General features: G+C 43.2%; 1 protein-coding gene across 3 annotated transcripts in view; it reads right to left on the minus strand.

The window, feature by feature from the left end:
* Positions 1–20,176, minus strand: part of DCDC2 (doublecortin domain containing 2) — a 253,246-nt gene that overhangs the window by 173,031 nt on the left and 60,039 nt on the right. For 2 of the 3 annotated variants that reach the window (XM_088475856.1, XM_088475854.1), the window contains exons 3-5: positions 15,525–15,539; positions 6,480–6,556; positions 6,255–6,386 (exon numbers count right to left, since the gene is read on the minus strand). In XM_088475856.1, coding sequence (XP_088331982.1) covers positions 6,255–6,386; positions 6,480–6,556; positions 15,525–15,539 — 224 coding nt within the window. The remainder of the gene's footprint in view (positions 1–6,254; positions 6,387–6,479; positions 6,557–15,524; positions 15,540–20,176) is intronic. The other variant, XM_088475855.1, reaches the window with a different exon arrangement.

Genomic DNA, 20,176 nt, shown 5'->3' on the forward strand with positions numbered 1-20,176 from the left:
TAGATAACCTCATAGAGTCTGCCATAGAACATGATAAAAACATCTCCAAAAAGCGAAAAACTAATGGCTGTCAGTGTACAAGCTCTGGAAGGAATGACAATAACATCACAGCCAACCGACACACCTGCACCCACACATACACCTGCACCTGAACAATTACACGTCCTCATCAATCCCACACCACAGCAAACACATCCTTACCCCACATATCATACACAACCACAGGTCCCATACTCATATCCCCCGCAATATCCTTACCCTCCCTATCCTTACCCATACCCACTACCTTTCCCTCTTGCTCAAATCCCACAACAATCTTTTCATCCACCCCGTTCAAAATAATGTTTTAACTGTCACCAAGTGGGACACATAAGTAAGTACTGCAAAGCAAAGAACACCACGCAGGAACACGAGTTTCCCATGAGTTCATAGGTAACCCCAGTATCTTCTCCCAGGCCTTATATGACTGTTTATAATTTTTTTCAACCTATCAATGGATCTGTTCTAATGTAAAATGTGGATGATTTATTGTTGTATTTTGGGTCATGTTTAAATGATATTAAACTGTTGTGCTTTATCTCCCACTCATAGGACACAAGGTTGCTAAGGATAAACGGCAGCCATGCCAGGCTGAGGTCGACTACTCGGAAAACTATCCAACCCAGCGGCACAGGCATTATTTAGAGCAGTAGCTATTAATAACAATATTTAATTGCAGGAACCTGTATGCAGATACTATATCCCTAGAATTATTAAAAGTGATAGGGGGACTTATTTTACAGGTGACGTTTTCAAGAACATGCGTAAGATGATGGGTAACAACACTAAGATTATCCCAGACTGTCTTTTCCTTTATTTGCCCCCCTTTGAGATACTGTCCAAACAGGCAGCCTCATGTGAAAAATTGATAATGAGGTTACTGTGCAGGGTCTCACGAAGATGAATGAGAATAACCGAAATTGGAAGTGTTATTAACTAACATGTCTAATGCAACCTGTCATGATGTCAAATCTGGAAGAATTTGTTATGATCCAAAATTTTTTTAGCTCAGGTTGTTTGACTGATCGGTGGAAAGGTCCGTATCTGACGATACAGCATCCTCAAAGGGTGGCCAGGGAAGATACGTGGATCCATTCCGCTCACTATAGGGAGGTTAACCAACCGGTGGAGATACAAGGCAGAGACAAGGCCGATAACGTGGACCTGTCAATTGCGAGCTTGTGCCGGAAGGATTAAAAAGGTGATGGTGAGATATCTGAGCTAAAGAAATGTGTAGATCAGTGCTTCAAGCAATGGAGTGGTCTGCTGTGGTCATCCTAGTTCTTTTTTTTTCCAGAGTTTTATTTTTTTTTTTGTCATGATGATCTGTTTGGGGATGCTCGGTGTCTGTGATGGGGGACCAATAAAGGAGATGTGAGCTGATGGCGGAGCTGATGGAGTGGAGTCAGGAGGAGGAGTGCTATACCAAATCAGGGGAGTGCCGGTCCAATTTCAGTACAGTAAATTGTTGTGAAAATGTGAATAATAATAATAAGGAAGAACTGTATTTCAATCCTGAGTTATGATGTAGTGTATAACAATGTAGCCTGAGTTTGAGTGGTCGTGCATGGATATAACGTTTATGTTGTTTTAAGTCATCTTAGGTAATGCAGTCCCAACCCCTTCCAAGGCACTCCTTATAGGATAGGTGCATCCCCACATCTTTCCCGCGGTGTGCGTATAAGGGCAGTTTTATGTCCCTCCCGGAGACGCATTATCTGAATGGTTCAAATGACCATACTGTGTCATACCATAATAACATTGAACGGTATATTCTCATGCATGGCTAAACAGATTCAAATAGCAGATTGTGATAGCATGTTGTTTGCTATCAAAGGGTGGACTGTCGAAGTTGAATAATTGAGTGAGACAAGTTCAGTTTAAAATTTAATCGCAGCGACGCCATCTTGCGAATGGCCGCAATACTCCCTTTTGGAAATTAGATCGCAAGACACCATTTTGTGTGGTCAGCATTAATTCAAGTTATAACCCAGGAGCTAAGAACAGATGGCAATGTTTTTGTTAACCTACCAAGGGCAAAGGGAAAAACCAGCTTTCTAAGTAGAAGTAAATAAGAAGAGACAATGGGTATTTTTACATACAAATTGGGAATCCCTGGATGCAGATAAAGTATAGTTGTGGCAATTGTAATATAATATCTACACAATTGGATTTGCCTGAATCCTAGACAAGATGGCTCGAAATCCCACAGTTTGAGGTGATAATACATTTGCACTTCACACAAGAGTCTGTGAGAACAAAAGAGGTTTTGTTTTCCTTTGAACACAGCAGGTGGGGGCCTGCTGACAGAGGGCATGTAGAATTACAACCCTCAGCCATCCACACTGCTGGATGTTCACTTCATGTATGAGAGATTATGCACTTAAATCTCACCCATTAATAACTAGCGTCCTTATATCAAACCCCGAATACCCACACACTACATATTCGCACATAAGGTTCCATAAGCATCAAAATGTATGATTCAAGTTGGTTAAGTTAGTTTAAATGCTAAGAAATAGAGGTTTTTGATATCTAAGGTATTATACATGATAAGCAAGGTATGTTTGGTCTCGTTCTGATGCGTACGCTTTTTACAGAATCCCGGTGTTATCGGTGGAGAGATCGCATCATGCAAACTCAAGTTACGGATCGCAGAACTTATAAGCAACAAAATGTTTTAGTTGATGGAATGTTACAGGAGGCGTTACCAGAAAGACCCCGGCTGTTAGAGGCAGGGAAAGTCTATTTGAAACAACCTGTTAAATGTGTCGTTACATATGCTCCTCCTCTGGGAACCAATGAGATCAGCAGGAAGTTTCCCCTTTGTCCTGTTTCAGTCTGGGGGGGAATAAATACATGTGTCCAAACACTGGTTTGCGAGTTCATGCTGAATTTTGGGTGAACTGAGGATATCTAGTCAGAAGTCTATCTCTGGGTCCGGAGGCGCAGCGTATGTATAACCGTACTTGGTCTGTATTATTTCCTTTTTACGCCTAAATTATGTATGTATAGATTGCGTGTAACTGACTGTACTTTTACCTGAATAATACTTGTGCGTTGGAAACACAGATTCCACTCCTGTCTTTATTTGCGGTTAAAATGCGTACGCAATTAGCGTTCTGTTTAGAGGTTTTAGGCAGGGTTTTGTCTTAGAGGTTCTAGGCAGGTGAATCTTAGAGGTTTATAGGCAGGTTTTGTCTTAGAGGTTCTAGGCAGGTGAATCTTAGAGGTTTATAGGCAGGAATGTATTAAAAGGTTTATTAACAAATTTAACAGTAGCAAAGACAATTCCTTACAAATGAGGAATTACTACATACCTACAGATAGCAATTCCTACATTAATACCAATATCAATCAATCATTATCCATCACGCTTAAACATGTTACAAGAGGCCAGATTAGATGGATCCGTAAAAATTGCTCCAATGTTGAAATCTTCCAACATCAAGTAGGTGAACTTAACAATAACTTTATAGCAAAAGGCTATTCCCTGCTATTGTTGACACAATTATAGAGGACATTACAATATAATAGAGAAGAATTACTGAACTACAATAAATGTGCAGAAAAAAAGAAAGAAATTTGTGTGCATTTTATATAGAAGTTTACCGGCCAGTATAGGCAAATAGTGCACATAATACAGAAAAAACTGGTATATTCTAACTCAAGCTCCAATAAAAAAAAAAGATTACCTGATAAACCCCAATTTGTGTATAGAAGAGCAGACAATTTAAAAAAAAAAACTGGTAAAGAGTGCGATACAAGAAAGGTGGACAGGAAGAATTAAGACTACAGGTTTTCATAGATAATAAATACCATTAAAGAATGTATTACTTGCAGTACTAAAAACTGCATATATTTAGTGGAGTGTAAATGTGGTCTACCATATATTGGTAGAACCTCTAGAATACTTAAAGAAAGATGGACGAAACACCTCAGAAATATTAAGAAAGATTTTTTTTTTTTTTTTTTAATATTTTAATTTATTGCCATGGTTTGAAATTTTACCAGATGAAATAGTATTTTTTTTATATATGTTACAGTTTTTGTATATTTGGATGTTTTGTATTCCCATTTTTATTATACAGTATGTATTCCTATGTTAATCAAATCAAACAGTAAGGGCTAGATATGCCATTATAAAAGATGGCCCACCCAGGAGGAATCATTAGAGTCACACATGGGCTGGACATTTCTATAGCTACATAAATTGAGTGCTCCCTTATCCACCAGCTACTAAAATAATTAGCATTAGAGAGAATCACATTATGTGGCAGGTTCAATCAGTGACATGGCTGGGGAGGCACACATGTATAAAAACACAGTTTTTATAATCAAAACTCTGGAGCATGACAGGGAGTATGATAGGGGGGAGACTCTGCCTCCCCTGCCTACCCTGACTGCGCGTCCCTGGATTCAATTAAACCCTGTGTCTAATTGTCAGCCAGGACCTATGCAATCAGGTGCTGCATTCTAATGCGTTAAGTCCCAGAGGATGCACTTAAAGTGTATTTATACTTGCAGACTCATGAAACCCATAGATTCCCATGGGGCAAACGCAGGATTTTTACAGGGGGCTTTCCACACACACACATATATATTGCATACATGCCTACCCTCCCGATTTGGCCGGGAGCCTCCCGGAAGTCGGGAGCCAATCCCGGCCCCCGAAAAGGCAGGCAAGCCCCCCCCCTGCACTAACAAGAGAAACCCTGCAGCGTCATTTTGGCCCCACCTCATGCTTCACTATGATGGTAATCTCTGCATTGTGTAGCGTGGGCAGGGCAAAAATTATGCGAGTGCGTGGTCACTCCCCTTGCCACGCCCACAAATGTCAGTAAGATGTCCAGCCCTGCCCCCTTGTGCCAGCCACACCCCCTGCCATGCCGATCTGGATGCTCCCTCCCTGAAAAGGCAACAAGAATGTCGGCAACCCTGATATACTGTATATATATAATACATACACACACATACACATATATATATATACACACACATATATGTCACACATTCCTTACACACACACCTACTGTATGTCACATATATATTACTCACACACTTACCTTGCAGCAGCTGCGGGTTGTAGACCTGATAAGGATGAGACCTGGCAGGTCTCCACCTAGCGACAAAATCGGGAGCGGGCGAAACCGAATAATGCGATTCTAATGGAATCACATCATATTAGCTCCGTCTCCTCCCGACTGATCCGCGAATCACAGAATTTTGTCACGAGGGGGCGGGGCCTAAGAAGATGGTGCCTGCTCTACAGTCTGTTAGGGGGGGTTTCTGGGTACTCAGAAACCCCCCCTGCGTGCGCTAGTGCATAGATTCCAGCACTTAATGCAGAATCTATGGGTTAGCACATTGTACTTGTGTGTTTGCCATACAGGAAATATGCAGAATAACTGAGTAGCTTCGGGCGGTAAACCCGGATCTTTATCCATGCAGTAAACATCACGGGTAATTGAATCTGCCCCTATAAGTAGTGTTAAACCTTTATTATTTCTCGTTGACGGTGGCTAAAATGAATATGCAGAGGGTTATCTCGCGGCATCTAAAGCTGGAAAGCAGCTACTACTTCCGCTCAAACAGATCTCGGCAGCCCACACACTCATACGCCGTCATCTAGAATACCGGCGTATGTGCAGTATGTTGCAAACACCAAGAAGCCGAGCCAGGCAGGAACAAAAAAAAATTCTGTATGATTCCATTATTATGGATAACAGACATCTGTATGTTATCCAAGCATTCCGTTAGACACTGAATGAAGTGCAACATTATTCACCATACATAAAATATTAAATAAGGTAAAATCTGAGGGCATTTCAGGTGCCTTTCATTACAGATGAATGCAGCAATAGTTCATCTAGAGATGTGTTAAAAAGCTGGCTGTTACTGTATTAGTCCCTGTTTAAATTTGATTGTAATACTGCAAAAAAAACTATTTATTATACAGTAATATATCATTTGAACTCTACTATGACCCTTAACTTAACTCAAAATACAGATCTCTTAGTGCAAAAAATAAAAATATGTAAAGAATTTAGTTTGCTTGAATCTACCCAAGCATGCCTAGCTGATCTAATATTAGCTAACTAATTATTCCACATTTCCACATTCATCATTAACATATATATGACTTTCAACATACTTCACAGTGTAGAAAGGTGCTTGTCTAGATGCAAATTAGAGTGACTATGAGATACACGCACCTGTGCACAGCTCCACTCCGGAGTTTCACTTTGTCAGTAACCATGGCAAGAACAAGCTCCCACTGATCCAGTATTTTCCTGGGTATCAGCAAACGCACCACTGGGTTCATGATATCTCCATTAGCAATTAGGCTGTCAGATGAAAAGAAAAACTGGGTGAAATTGGACTTCCTTCAGACGATACAGAAAGATGACATGTTTGCCTCAAGAAATGAGTCTACTCACAACACAGTACATGGCTCCTGCAGGTTTTTTCGAAAACGTGCCGATACATTGATTCGGCTGTGAGACACAGGTTTCACCTGTAAAATACCACCAATAACAAAATATTACAATGATGTTACAGATGCCATTTTTTCATGGCTCAATGTCCAGATGGGCATTAGAATCGCATTGACAAGATATTCTAGAAGCATCTATTGAGTGTTTCTGGACATACCCAAATAGGACCCAAGCATCTACGGTTCCAATTCCCCGTTCTACCGAGCCGACCTGATCCAACTTGATCCGAACAGATCCACCGGCCGATCAAGGAAATTGAATATGCAAAAAAAATGCTCACTCGCCGAATTCCGACTACTTTTGGGTCTGGCCGGGGAGTCGAGATTTTTCAACATGTTGAAAATGCCCAATTCACAAACCCCACCGTTGGCAGAACAGGGAATTGCGGCAGTCAGTCGCAGATGTAGGGGCCCCATAAAACTTTTTTAAACAAGTTGCTCCTACGAAATAAATATGATATACTAGATAATTTTTACATAGTGGTCTATGTGCCAGGTTTTGCAATTATTCAAAGCAATGAATCATGAGTACATCATATAGTAACATGTTTCTGGATGTGAGCAAAATGGTCAGGGACAAACTAGTACTCACATATCAACCAGAGACACAATTAATCAAATAATTTACCAGTGATCTGCCAATTGGCCTAGTGTTATGTAAAACAAGGTAGGGTATCTCTGATTGTCCACGTATAGAGGTCACTTGCCTATAAACAGTGTTGACCTTACACACACCAAAGTGAGTGATCTCTTGCACCTATGTAACATTATGTGAGTGGGAAGGGTTATTCTGTCTTACTAAGGGGGAGATCAAGTCAATTTCCTAAAGAGGACAAGAAATGGTATTGCCCATAGCAACCAATCAGCTTCTAGCTATGATTTATCTATTACATTCTATAAAATTCTAGCTATAGTAGCACCTGTTTGGTTGCTATGGGCAGTACCCTCACTTGTCTTTTTTAGAAAGTCTGACAAATCTCCTCCTAATTGCTATGACATGAGATTACAAGTCCAGTCTATTTGTTCCTACATATTCACGTGATTTATACAATAGGATGCAAATGGCAAAAAGTTCAACCTAGTGAAGAGCAAAACAAAATAAGGTAAGTACATTGTGAGCCCGCAGGGAATACTACAATGTGACAAATGCAAGAGTTGGCTAAAATAATCTGCTCAGTGGAACATAGTTATCATTCATTTACAGTTAAGTGAAAGTTACAGTATTAGTTATGAGAATGGCTGCCCTACAAGGGACTTAAACTAGGCGTCAAAATACTGACACCTATCTTAATCCTGACGCCGGAACACAGAAGGACAGCAGCCCGAACGAGATAAGTCCGGGGCGCCCTTAGTGTTAGCCGCGGGGGGAGGGAGAGTTAGGTTTAGGTAGCGTAGCGGAGATAGCGTTAGGTTTTGGGCACCCCTAGGGGGGAGAGTTAGGGTTAGGCACCTCTGGGACGGGGGGTAGGGTTAGGCACTAAGGGGGGAAGGTTAGGTTTAAGCAAGAAGGGGGGTTTCAGCACTAACGGGGAGGTTTAGGGTTAGGGTGAGGGGTGGGGAGGGTTGGGGTTAGGCTACAAGAAGGGAGGGTTAGGGGGAGAAGGGGGGAGGATAAGTATACTTACCCGACCCCTGTCGTGATACCAACCATTGGGTTGCCGCTGTCGGTATTTTGACAAAAGGCATCACGACAGCCGGCATTACATACCGATTCCTGTTTGTCTCCCCAACAACCAGCCGCCTTACACTAAGGAGAGGGTGCAGTGAGATAACACTAAAGCCTGGGAGTATTCTTCACTCTTCAGCATCAGTACTGTAGTGTCAGTGGTCTGGAAAGAGCTGAAAGTGCTGGAATAATGGCAGAATTCACCTCTGGAAGACAGAGCACTGTCCAATGCATTTCTCAAATAATCAGAATAATTCCTTAATTAATAACTAAAATGTTTATCCACAGTTAAACAAGTACACTATAAAGCAATGCAACATAATCAGTTAAATGTGCATTTAATATATCTATTTCAATTTTATATATTTTAATGCAAATTTATAATTTTAACATTATTTTTTATTAAAACCAAGGTGTAAATTTATATGTACTGTAAATATATTAAAGTCATATTGGTTGAATCAGGCCTGGGACTAATTATTTCATATCATATGTTAACAGATGAGCAGTCCTTATGGAAGCCACTAATAATTAAATAAATTGGCTAATAGCTATGACTTACTAAACAATATGAATTCAAATCTGCTCAATCTGTACAATTATATAATCTCCATCTGTTTGCTAATTTATATCAATCCAATATCAGTTTAATTGAACTGATATCTCTACTTGTCTATATCTATATAATAAAGATGACCTCTGATTAAAAATAGGTAATCGTGCTGGTTGTCCATGCTTGCATGTCAAACCTTGCGTATATGGTATGCCACTGTCACTGGTCACCTGCCGGGCATGCCTCCATCCAGTCACCTGCGGAGAGTCATCAGCCAGGTGAGTGCACGCTGTAACTAATGTGCACCCCTTGTTGATGGCGCTCATCTGGTGACTGGATGAAAGCATAGTGGAGGAGGACTGGAAGTGAAGGTAAGTGGAAGAGAAACAGAGGGGAGACAGAGGCTGAGAATGTAGGAGAGAAATACGCTGGGAGGGCAGGTGACAAAGATGTTGAGGGGTCAGCCGAGAAAGATACTGAGAGGGCAGGCAAAAAAGATGTTTAGGAGGTAGGAAAGACATTGAGGGGGCAAGTAAAAAAAAGGCTGAGGGAGGAGGCGAGAAAGAGGCTGAGGGGGCAGGAAAGAAAGACTGAGGGGGCAGGAGAGAAAGAGGTTTAGGGGGCAGGAAAGAAAGACTGAGGGGGCAGGAGAGAAAGGGGTTTAGGTAGCATGTGAGAAAGAGGCTGAGGGGACAGGCAAGAAATAAGCTTAGGGGATAGGAGAGAAAGATGATGAGGGAGCAGGTGAGAAAGGGGGAACAGGCGACAAGGTGGCTTAGGGGGCAGGAAAGAAAGATGCTAAGGAGGCAGGAAAGAAAGAGGCTGAGGGGGCAAGAGAGAAAGAAGCTGAGGGGGCAAGAGAGAAAGGGGTTTAGGTGGCATGTGAGAAAGAGGCTGAGGGGACAGACAAGAAATAAGCTTAGGGGATAGGAGAGAAAGATGATGAGGGAGCAGGTGAGAAAGGGGGAACAGGTGACAAGGTGGCTTAGGGGGCAGGAAAGAAAGATGCTAAGGGGGCAGGAAAGAAAGAGGCTGAGGGGGCAAGAGAGAAAGAAGCTGAGGGGGCAAGAGAGAAAGAAGCTGAGGGGGCAGGCAAGAAATAGGCTTAGGGGGTAGGAAAGAAAGATGATGAGGGAGCAGGTGAGAAAGGGGGAACAGGCGAGAAGGTGGCTTAGGGGGCAGGAAAGAAAGATGTTGAGGGGGCAGGAGAGAAAGAGACTTAGTGGTTAAAAGAGAAAGGCTGAAGGGGCAGATGAGAAAGAGGCTGAGGAGGTAGGAGAGAAAGAGGCTGAGGGAGCAGGCGAGAAGGTGGCTTAGGGGGCAGGAAAGAAAGATGTTGAGGGGGCAGGAGAGAAAGAGACTTAGTGGTTAAAAGAGAAAGGCTGAGGGGGCAGATGAGAAAAAGGCTGAGGAGGTAGGAGAGAAAGAGGCTGAGGGAGCAGGGGAGAAGGAGGCTTAGGGGGGGCAGGAAAGAAAGATGCTGAGGGGGCAGGAGCGAAAGAGACTTATGGGGCAAGAGAAAAAGTCTGAGGGGGCAAAAGAGAAAGAGCCTGAGAGGGCAGATGATAAAGAGGCTGAGGATGTAGGAGAGAAAGAGGCTGAGGGGACAGGCGGGCAAGAGAGGTGCAGACACAGGGAAAGGGATACACAGGAGGGATTAGAGGGGGAAAACAAGACAATACAGAGAACAACCACTAGTATATATTATTTCTGTGACCTTCAGGCCATTAAACTCTTTACAGAAAGACTTAGGAGAGCAAATTTAGATGCTCTAATTCTGATGCTCATGTGAGCAAAATATGTCTTCACTAAATAGGTTGTAGAAGAATGTACATTTTTAAATGTGTCCTCATGTGTAATAAATAATAGAACACAATGAAATGTTGTTTTAAAGAGGATAAAGTAAATGCAAGTTTGTTCTTATAAAACTGATGTTAGCATTTCAACACTTGTGGTGCAGGAAATAGAAAATGTTGCTGGATGTTTGGTGAATGAGATGCAAAATACAAAAAAAATAAAAAACACTTTTGGGGGCATATTCAAATTTGCATGATGGCCGGGCAGTGCATCTGGAACGGTTGTGCCAAGCCATTTCGTGGCTAGTAACACTGCTAATATTCCATTGCTCCAAACAGAGGTGTGTGGCAGCACATCACACTAAACTGGTCATTGGTCACAGTGGGGGATATTTAACAACATTGTTATGTTGGGACAGTGGCTTTGATAAGAGCTCCTCCAGGTGAAGTGAAAAAAGTATATTGATAGGTTATGCTATCACTTAACTCAGGGATGGGGAACCTGCTGCCCAGGGGCCGTTATAAGGCCCTCGGAATCATTTGGTCTGGCCCTCTGAGTTTTTTTCTGCTAACCTCATCTGGCTAACAGGGTGCCTAGAATGGCACACTGTAGGCAGAATCTATGTAGCAGTGCCGCCTATTTAGGGCACTTCAGATGCTCACATTGCTGCCCTAACAGCTCCCTGGAGCATAAAGGGATGCTCTGGGCATTGCTGTAATCATTGGTGATGGTGGCCCCGTCCCCACGTGACATCATGTGGAGGAGGCATGGCCTGCACCAGGCCCGCTAATACAGTAGTTTTATATATATAAAATGGCCCTTGGCAGGAAGGTTTCCCACCCCTAACTTAACTGATGAGTTTGGACCCTGCTTACCTACTAAATGCAAGTGTAGGCTGCCAGGCAAGTGGGGGGGATCGGAAGACCCAAAATAATTGCAATAAAGTAGCCTTAAGGCTATGATGCGGTAAAATTCTGGAAAGCTTGCTTTTCAAAGCTTGATAAATTGAAGACCACGGTCCCCATTGACAGTTAAGTGGACTGCAGTATAATGAGTTACTTATCTGAACGTAGGCAATATCTTCTGTGTTCAGACTTTAGTAAATTGCACAAATATTTAAATCATGTTAAAAATTGCTGTTTTCGCATGACTTAAGAGGCTGGAAAGCTTAATGAATAGACCCCTGAGTGCAGAGCCGTAACTAGACTTTTTTTGCACCCTGGGCCAGAAAGAGCATTATTCAAATAGGGGCTTAAAACATGCACCTGTACGATGATGAAGGGCAGGGGCAGAACTATGGGAGACAATGGAGGCGCCTGCCGCCGGGCTCCAGCTCTGATGGGGCAACTCCTCCATTGTCCACAACATATTCATCCCATTTAGGGCTGTAACTATGTACCTGGAGTGTACAGTCATGGCCGCCCAATACATGGCACCTATTCCCGGCACCTGAGAAGCCATCATACACTAGTGGAGAGCTCCATGTCAGACCATCAGCTGCTGCCTTTGTCTATCTATAGCCTGTCTGCATGCACATTGCTACATTACAGTGTCAGCGGCTGTGACGGGGCGGGGCACCAAATTATAACTTGCCTCGGGCGTCTGGGATGAATTTACGCCACTGATGAAGGGGTACCAATCCCATTGTACTACTGTTATCCAGGTGTCACTGCCAAATACAGCGTGAATCTAATAGCTGCAGTGATGATACACAATATTTATGCAGTATAACTCACCAGCTCTAGATGTAGGAGTGCACTGGTGAAGCTGCACCTGCAGCAGGATTGTCCATCAGAACAGCCATGCACTAGCCTTGAGCTGGCAGTGTAGATCACCGACTGAAGATGTAGAAAGAGCTCTACTTGTGGTGTATAAGCAGCAAATAACAGCAGCTGTGAAATCCGTGTATGTACCCTGCGCCACCAGCTGAACTCACCGGCAAAGGTACTCGAGATATGCTGGTAACACCAGGGTTGAGAATCAGTGGCTGTGTTCAGGGATGCCATCAGAACTTGTGGGACAGATAGCTCCATCTGTAAGGTATCTGACTGCCATGTGAGAGGTGATAGGTTTGAGTCCCGGGGCCAAGTATTACTGTATTTTGAAATGTGTGTGTTCAAAAAAAGAGGATGTGACTGGGATGCTTGGGGATGTGGCCAGATGGAGGGGGAGTCGGGCAGGGAGGAGATAAGGGCAGCAAAAAGAAGAGGAAGCTACAAGTGACAATGATTATTAACAGAAAATTGACAGGCCTGAACAGCGCCCCCTGCTGTGCGGTGCCCTGTGCCATGGCATAGGGTCACACCACCCTAGTAACGGCCCTGCCTGAGTGTACAATCGTGTTGCCAGTCAAACCATTATGTGTTATCATACCTCCCAACATTAAGGAATCCTGGGGAGGGACATGTCACGCGCGCCAGAAAAGGGTGCGGGGCTGCTGTAAAAGGGGGTGGAGTTTATGGAAAACGGGACTGGGCCTTGCGGCTTTCCCTGTTTACGTCACTTTGGGGGCAGCCCCCAAGCTCTCCGTACACAAATGAACAGATGCCGTGGACGTGCACGGCATCTGTTCTCCTCCTGCACACCCGCAGCTCTGCTATGCTGTGCTCCCCCCACCGCAGGACACTGCGGCCGCGGGTGGGACAGCGGGACAGTCCCAGAAATATGGGACTGTCCCAGTGGATGTGGGACAGTTGGGAGGTATGTGTTATTGCGTATATATGTCAGTGCATGTATACAGTGTATGTGTGTGTGAGTGTGTATGTATGTGTTATTGTGTATATGTGTTATAGTTGCTTGCTTGCCTACCATCCCGCATTCCTCGGGAGCCTCCCACATTCCGCGGGGAGTCTACCACTATAAGCTGGGAGCTCCTACTACCCCGGAAAGCATGTGGGAATCCCCCGGTTTTCCCATTGCCCCGTCTAAACTCAAAAGTTGAACTGCGCATGCTTAGGTTGGTTGGGGGGCGGGACCTGGAGTCAAGGTCATTAAGACGCATAACATCATTTCGCCGGCCACCGCGAGTTGTGGGTAGCGGTGTTCGTCTAGACCCAATCCAGCTCAAAGTCTCAGTCACTGCGTTACATGGAGGAATATGTCCCCCGCACCTGGCTCCTTATCTAAGCATTCGGGCTGGCCCGGCAGCCTGGAAGCACTTGTTGCACCTGTGCAACCCCATCATTTAAACCTCTCCTCAGTGTCGGACTCTGTGGGCAGTCGCGTTTACTCTAAACCCCGCCCTCTACCACGGGAGGACAGGACCCAGTAATGTGGCCAGATCTAATCAGGGCTGACCCCAGCAATTGGTTGCCATCCGGGGATCAAGAGTGCGGCGCCACTTCCTGCACAGCAGCTCCCCAACGCAGTGACAGTGTGTGAGCTACTGTATCCAGCCACCCATGTTATCCATTTAAACTGGGACACTCCTGAAATACACAGGTTCTGTGGCTAATTAAAACCAGGTGAAATGCAGACTTTAAGTCAGCCAGCCAAAGAACCTGTGTACTTCATGAGTGTCCCAGTTTTAAGGGATAAATATTTCCTTTAGATGGGTACGCACTATATAATACATCGTACAATATATCGCCCTAAACCTAACCCACCTGCAGCCTAACCCTAACCCTTTCCTCCTAGTGCCTAACCTTAACTCCCCCCCTAACCCCACTACTTACTGTTGCCATGCCGGTCAGGATGCTGGCGACGGGAATCTAATGTCGGGATTTTGTCGCCAGCATTATGAACGCCGAAATTTAATCTACATCCTCTTAGAACATAGGGTTTATTTGTCACTGCTTTTTATCTCTAATACATAAATTTCATACACAAATCTGCTCTAACATGCTGCTTTTAGTACTATACATTTAAACTTCCACTGCAGGACTTACCCCTGAGTGGCAATAGATACCCATAGATGGAGGTAGACACGCCCCTTAGGTGGAGCTGGTCACGCCCCCTCGATGTATATGTAAATGGCTAGGTTGAGGATTTTGGGGGGAACAGGGATGGTAGAATGAAGTTTTGCCTAGGACGCCTAGAAACCTTGCACCGGCCCTGGGCACATTCAGTGAAATCTTAATATTTGCAGGTATCCCACAAATATTATTTGACACATAGGCCCCATATAGAATTAAATAACAGTATTATAAAATAAAGGCTTATAAGATTTCTAAGAGCACGTCTCACGGTCCATGAAGATAATAATTCTTCTACAGTTTAGAACATTAAAGAAAATGTCTGATTACCTGTTAATAGTAATACCCATGCCACCTTTTTTAAAACATTTAACCATAGAACTGTTTTTGCAGTTCCCAGGATATTATCGTATTATACTATTATACACAATTCTGCATTACCTGTTTTTCAATGTACATTTTAGACATATATATATATAAATACTTAACCAACGTTTCGGGGCACAGTCGTCCCTTTGTCAAGAAGTATCTGTTCCCCGAAACATTGGTTATGTACTCGGTGTGAATACACGATTCTAAAATTGAAAAAGCCTCCGAGTGCCGCTGCCTGTTTGTATCAACTTTTTACATACTTATTCCAGAGGGCACCAGAGCCAACTACAATATATGAGAAGAGTGCCGGTCCGTTTCTGACATTATATATATATAATCATATCTGCCATGCTTCTATCAATGGTGCATTGCAGAAGAAAATACTTATAGATATCCATCTACCACCATTACGACTTTAGTTCATGCAGATCCTATGATTAGGGATAATTACAAATATGTCCTATAAGTTTGCTTAATTCAAAATGATAGCAATCAGAAAATAATTTTGGTGATTTTGAATAAACTGATTTGGCCAATGGTGAAATATGTAAATAAGGATTCATAACAATCAATATAGTTAAACATCCAGTCTAATAATGCATGGTACATATTAGAAAAAGGCTATCCCTAATTATAGGAAATATTTGTATATTATTGCATTGCCAATTCTAAAGCGTTTATACTTACATCCTCTGTTGGTGACTATTGACAAATAATAAAATAAAGATTTCTATTAGTATACTCAACATTTCATTATCATCTTTACACTACAAAATAACCATACCTGTCCGGCATTAACCATAACACTGTTAAACATTATAATGAATCTTAAAGTGTTTATCATGGAAGTTGATGGAACAGTTTTTTTCTGTTAAGATAAAATGCATAGTTCTGAATACATAAATAATTCTTCTAAGTTACGAAGGGGGAAACAAAAACAAAATCTTCAGTATATGATCACTAAACTAATGTCAATTAATTAAATTGTACTTGCAAACGTCGGGAATAAGAGGTAAGCACAAGCACTGAAAAAAAATAATAATAATTATAAACACAAACTTTCTAGTGCAACATTTACAATAATTAGACCCCTAACCACTGTGCTGCAGAGAATGAGTGAAATCCATCCTCCACATATACTTAAAACTGCAGAGGAGAAGATCCACTTGTTCTCCCCGAATACAGGAAAATAAATGACCTTACCCCCACCAGTCCTGAGGGATGGGTGTCCAGGGCGTCAAATCAGAAAGGGATGACGTCACATTATGCGTATGCACAACATCAATTTTGTGAAAAAAATATATAGAAATAATTGGAGTAGAACAGAGTAGGAATTAAACCAATCAGCTTCTGTCATTTTTTCAAACACAGCCTGTAACATGACAGTTAGGAGCTGATTGGTTGGTACTTTATCTCTCTCCACTTTATCTCTGTCCAAGGTTTGATATATGTCCCCCTTTAAGGGGTCTAAGTACTAAGCCTTGGAATGAGATAAAGTGGATGGAAATAAAGTACCAGCCAATCAGCTCCTAACTGTCATGTTACAGGCTGTGTTTGAAAAATTAAAGTTAGGAGCTGATTGGTTGGTACTTTTATCTCCATCCACGGGCCTTATATCTCCCTCACCATAGTACGTAGAAAGATGGAGGCACTCTCATTTGAAAGATGGGACTGTCCACATAGACAATATTGCCTGGTGATCAGTGTGATCACCAGGGATTAACCACTATATTACAGCAAAATCATGGAGACCAGGGATTGCTGAAAGATCTCAACCAGTCTTGGTTCCATAACTTTAGAGATCAACTCGATGTGCTGTTCCGGAACATGACATAGCGATCTGCCAGCATCGCCAGTTTTCCCTTGCACTCCATAGAGATGCGAGGGGAAACTTGCGATGTCGGCACTACCGTAAGTATCTGATGTGTGCACAACTGGGTGCGGCATATCAAGCGGAATTTAATTCCCCCCATTGTCTGGTGATGACTTATGATTACCAGTCAATATTGCACTGCACTACGGATATACACATTTTCCATATAAGGACAGACAGGCACAATGTGCCCTATCATCACCATGATGACAACTGCAACCGTGGGGGGCACTCACTTTTTAAAAAGGGAGCCCCTTTTATTAAATATTGAATTTTTTTTTTTTAATTGAGTGTTATTTATTGAATTTTTACATTTTACACACAACACATACATACAAAATTATAAGAAGGCACAGCACTTACAACAGCATAGAATCGCATAATATAGAAAAATAAAAATATTAGAATAGTAATAAACAGTGATGTTGTGAACATACATTGAAAGGACATGTTACCCAATGTTGGGAGATCTCATGGCTAAAACCGAGACCAACATACAGTACATCTAACCAAAATTATAACAACATACTAGGAATAAATCCAATAATATAAGTTATAAAACAAAAATAGAAAAAAAATATCTGAAAAAGTGTGCAAACACCCATGGCCCATGGCACTAACAAAGCAGAGAATTACGAATAATAATAAGGCGAGGGCCCGAAGGCGCCATTCTAGCCCATGCCACTCAACCTGGGTCCAGGATACATCAAAAAATACCAGTGGCACACAGGAGGGTCACAACTAGAAATGATACCCTAAAGTAACTCCGGGAACATGTGGGAAAGGTCTAATAACCCACCCCAAAAAGGGTTACAATATTTGAGGCAAACATACAGCCTCAGGGTACATATATAACCTAAAACCTAATACACCTAGTATTGTATAACTAATGTACCATAAACAAAAAAATCAAATAAACCCAATATAGAAAAAACATACATAACAACTGAACTAAATATTGAAGAAATTGTTTGGAAATCACCAGTGATTACCTGACAGAGGGGGAAATTTATCAAACCTTCTATAGCGTGAAGTGGACGAATGGAGATGCTTCCCATTGCATCCAATTAGCTTCTAGCTACAATTTATCAAGTATAGTCTATAAAATGATAGGTAGAAGCTAGGGGTGTGCACCGGCCACTTTTCGTGTTTTGTGTTTTGGTTTTGGATCTGGATCTTTCTTCGTGTTTTGGATCTGGATTGGTTTTGCCAAAACCACCCTTCCGTGTTTTGGGTTCTGGGTTTTGTGTTTTGGATCTGTATTTTTTTGAAAAAAAGCATAAAAACAGCTAAAATCACAGAATTTGTAGGTTTTTCTGCTCCTATGCTATTATTAACCTCAATAACCTTAATTTCCACTCATTTCCAGTCTATTCTGAACACCTCACACCTCACAATAGTGTTTTTATGTCCAAAAGGTTGCACCGAGGTAGCTGGATGACTATGCTAAGCGACACGAGTGGGCGGCACAAACACGTGACCCATCTAGGCGTGATACTGCAGTGGCAGACAGGATGGCAGTTTGAAAAACTAGGCCCCAAACTGTACATAATGCAAAGAAAAAAAAGAGGTGCAAGATGGAATTGTCCTTGGGCCCTCCAACCCACCCTTATGTTGTATAAACAGGACATGCACACTTTAACAAACCAATCAGTTCAGCGCCAGGGTCTGCCACACGACTGTGGCTGAAATGATTGGTTCGTTTGGGCCCCCACAAAACAAGCTGGCAATTAATCTGTCCCTGCACAAACTGGCTCTACGGAGGCAAGATGTCATCCTCATCCTCCTCATCCACCGATTCCTCATCCTCACAAAGTATTAACTCGTCCCCACTTGAATCCACCACCACAGGTCCCTCTGTACGTTCTGGAGGCTGGTCTCCCTGGAAGAGCTGATAATTCATTTTGATGAACATCATCTTCTCCACATTCTGTGGAAGCAACCTCCTACGCCTTTCGCTGACAAGGTTCCCGGCTGCACTAAACACTCTTTCGGAGTACACACTGGAGGGGGGGCAACTCAGGTAAAATAGAGCCAGTTTGTACAGGGGCCTCCAAATTGCCTCTTTTTCCTGCCAGTACAGGTATGGACTGTCTGACATGCCTACGTGGATGCTATCACCGATGTAATCCTCCACCATTCTGTCAATGGTGACAGTATCATATGCAGTGACAGTAGACATGTCAGAAATTGTTGCCAGGTCCTTCAGTCCGGACCAGATGTCCAAACTTGGTCCTGCCTGCCCTGCATCACCGCCAGCGGGTTGCTTAGGATACCTAAGTTTTTTCCTGGCAGCCCCAGTTGCGGGAGAAAATGAAGAAGGAGCTGTTGACGTGTCACGTTCAGCTTCAGCTGACAGTGTGTTCACCAGCAGGTCTTTGCACCTCTGCAGGCTTGTGTCGGCCGGAAAGAGAGACACCACATAGGCTTTAAACCTAGGATCGAGCACGGTGGCCAAAATGTAGTGGTCTGATTTCAACAGATTGACCACCCTGGAATCCTGGCAAAGCGAATGAAGGGCTTCATCCACAAGTCCCACATGCCGAGCGGAATCGCTCCGTCTTAGCTCCTCCTTCACTTTCTCCAGCTGCTTCTGCAAAAGCCTGATGAGGGGAATGACCTGACTCAAGCTGGCAGTGTTTGAACTGACTTCACATGTGGCAAGTTCGAAGGGCTGGAGAACCTTGCACAACATGGAAATCATTCTCCACTGCGCTTGAGTCAGGTGCATACCCCCTCCTTTGCCTATGTCATAGGTGGATGTATAGGCTTGAATGGCCTTTTGCTGCTCCTCCATCCTCTGAAGCATATAGAGGGTTGAGTTCCACCGCGTCACAACCTCTTGCTTCAGGTGATGGCGGGGCAGGTTCAAGAGTGTTTGCTGGCGCTCCAGTCTTCGGCACGCAGTCGCTGAATGGCGAAAGTGGCCAGAAATTTTTCGGGCCACCCAAAGCGTCTCCTGCACGCCCCTGTCGCTTTTCAGAAAATTCTGCACCACCAAGTTTATTGTGTGAGCAAAACATGGGACGTGCTGGAATTTGCCCAGATGTAATGCCCGCACAATATTGGTGGCATTGTCAGATATCACAAATCCCCAGGAGAGTCTAAGTGGGGTAAGCCACTGGGCGATGATTTCCCTCAGTTTCTCTAAGAGGTTGTCGGCGGTGTGCCTCTTACTGAAACCGGTGATACACAGCGTAGCCTGCCTTGGAACGAGCTGGCATTTCTGAGATGCTGCGACTGGTGACGCTGCTGCTGTTGCTGCGTAAGGTGATACATCTACCCAGTGGGCTGTCACAGTAGTCCTTAGTCTGCCCTGTTCCACTTGACCACATGTCCGTGGTTAAGTGGACATTGTGTACAACGGCATTTTTCAGGACACTGAGGACACTTTTTCTGATGTTTCTGTACAGTCTCGGTATCGCCTGCCTAGTGAAGTGGAATCTAGATGGGATTTGGAACCGGG

The sequence above is a fragment of the Taudactylus pleione genome, unplaced genomic scaffold (assembly GCF_031769625.1).
Source record: "Taudactylus pleione unplaced genomic scaffold, aTauple2 ptg000179l, whole genome shotgun sequence".
NCBI lineage: Eukaryota > Metazoa > Chordata > Amphibia > Anura > Myobatrachidae > Taudactylus > Taudactylus pleione.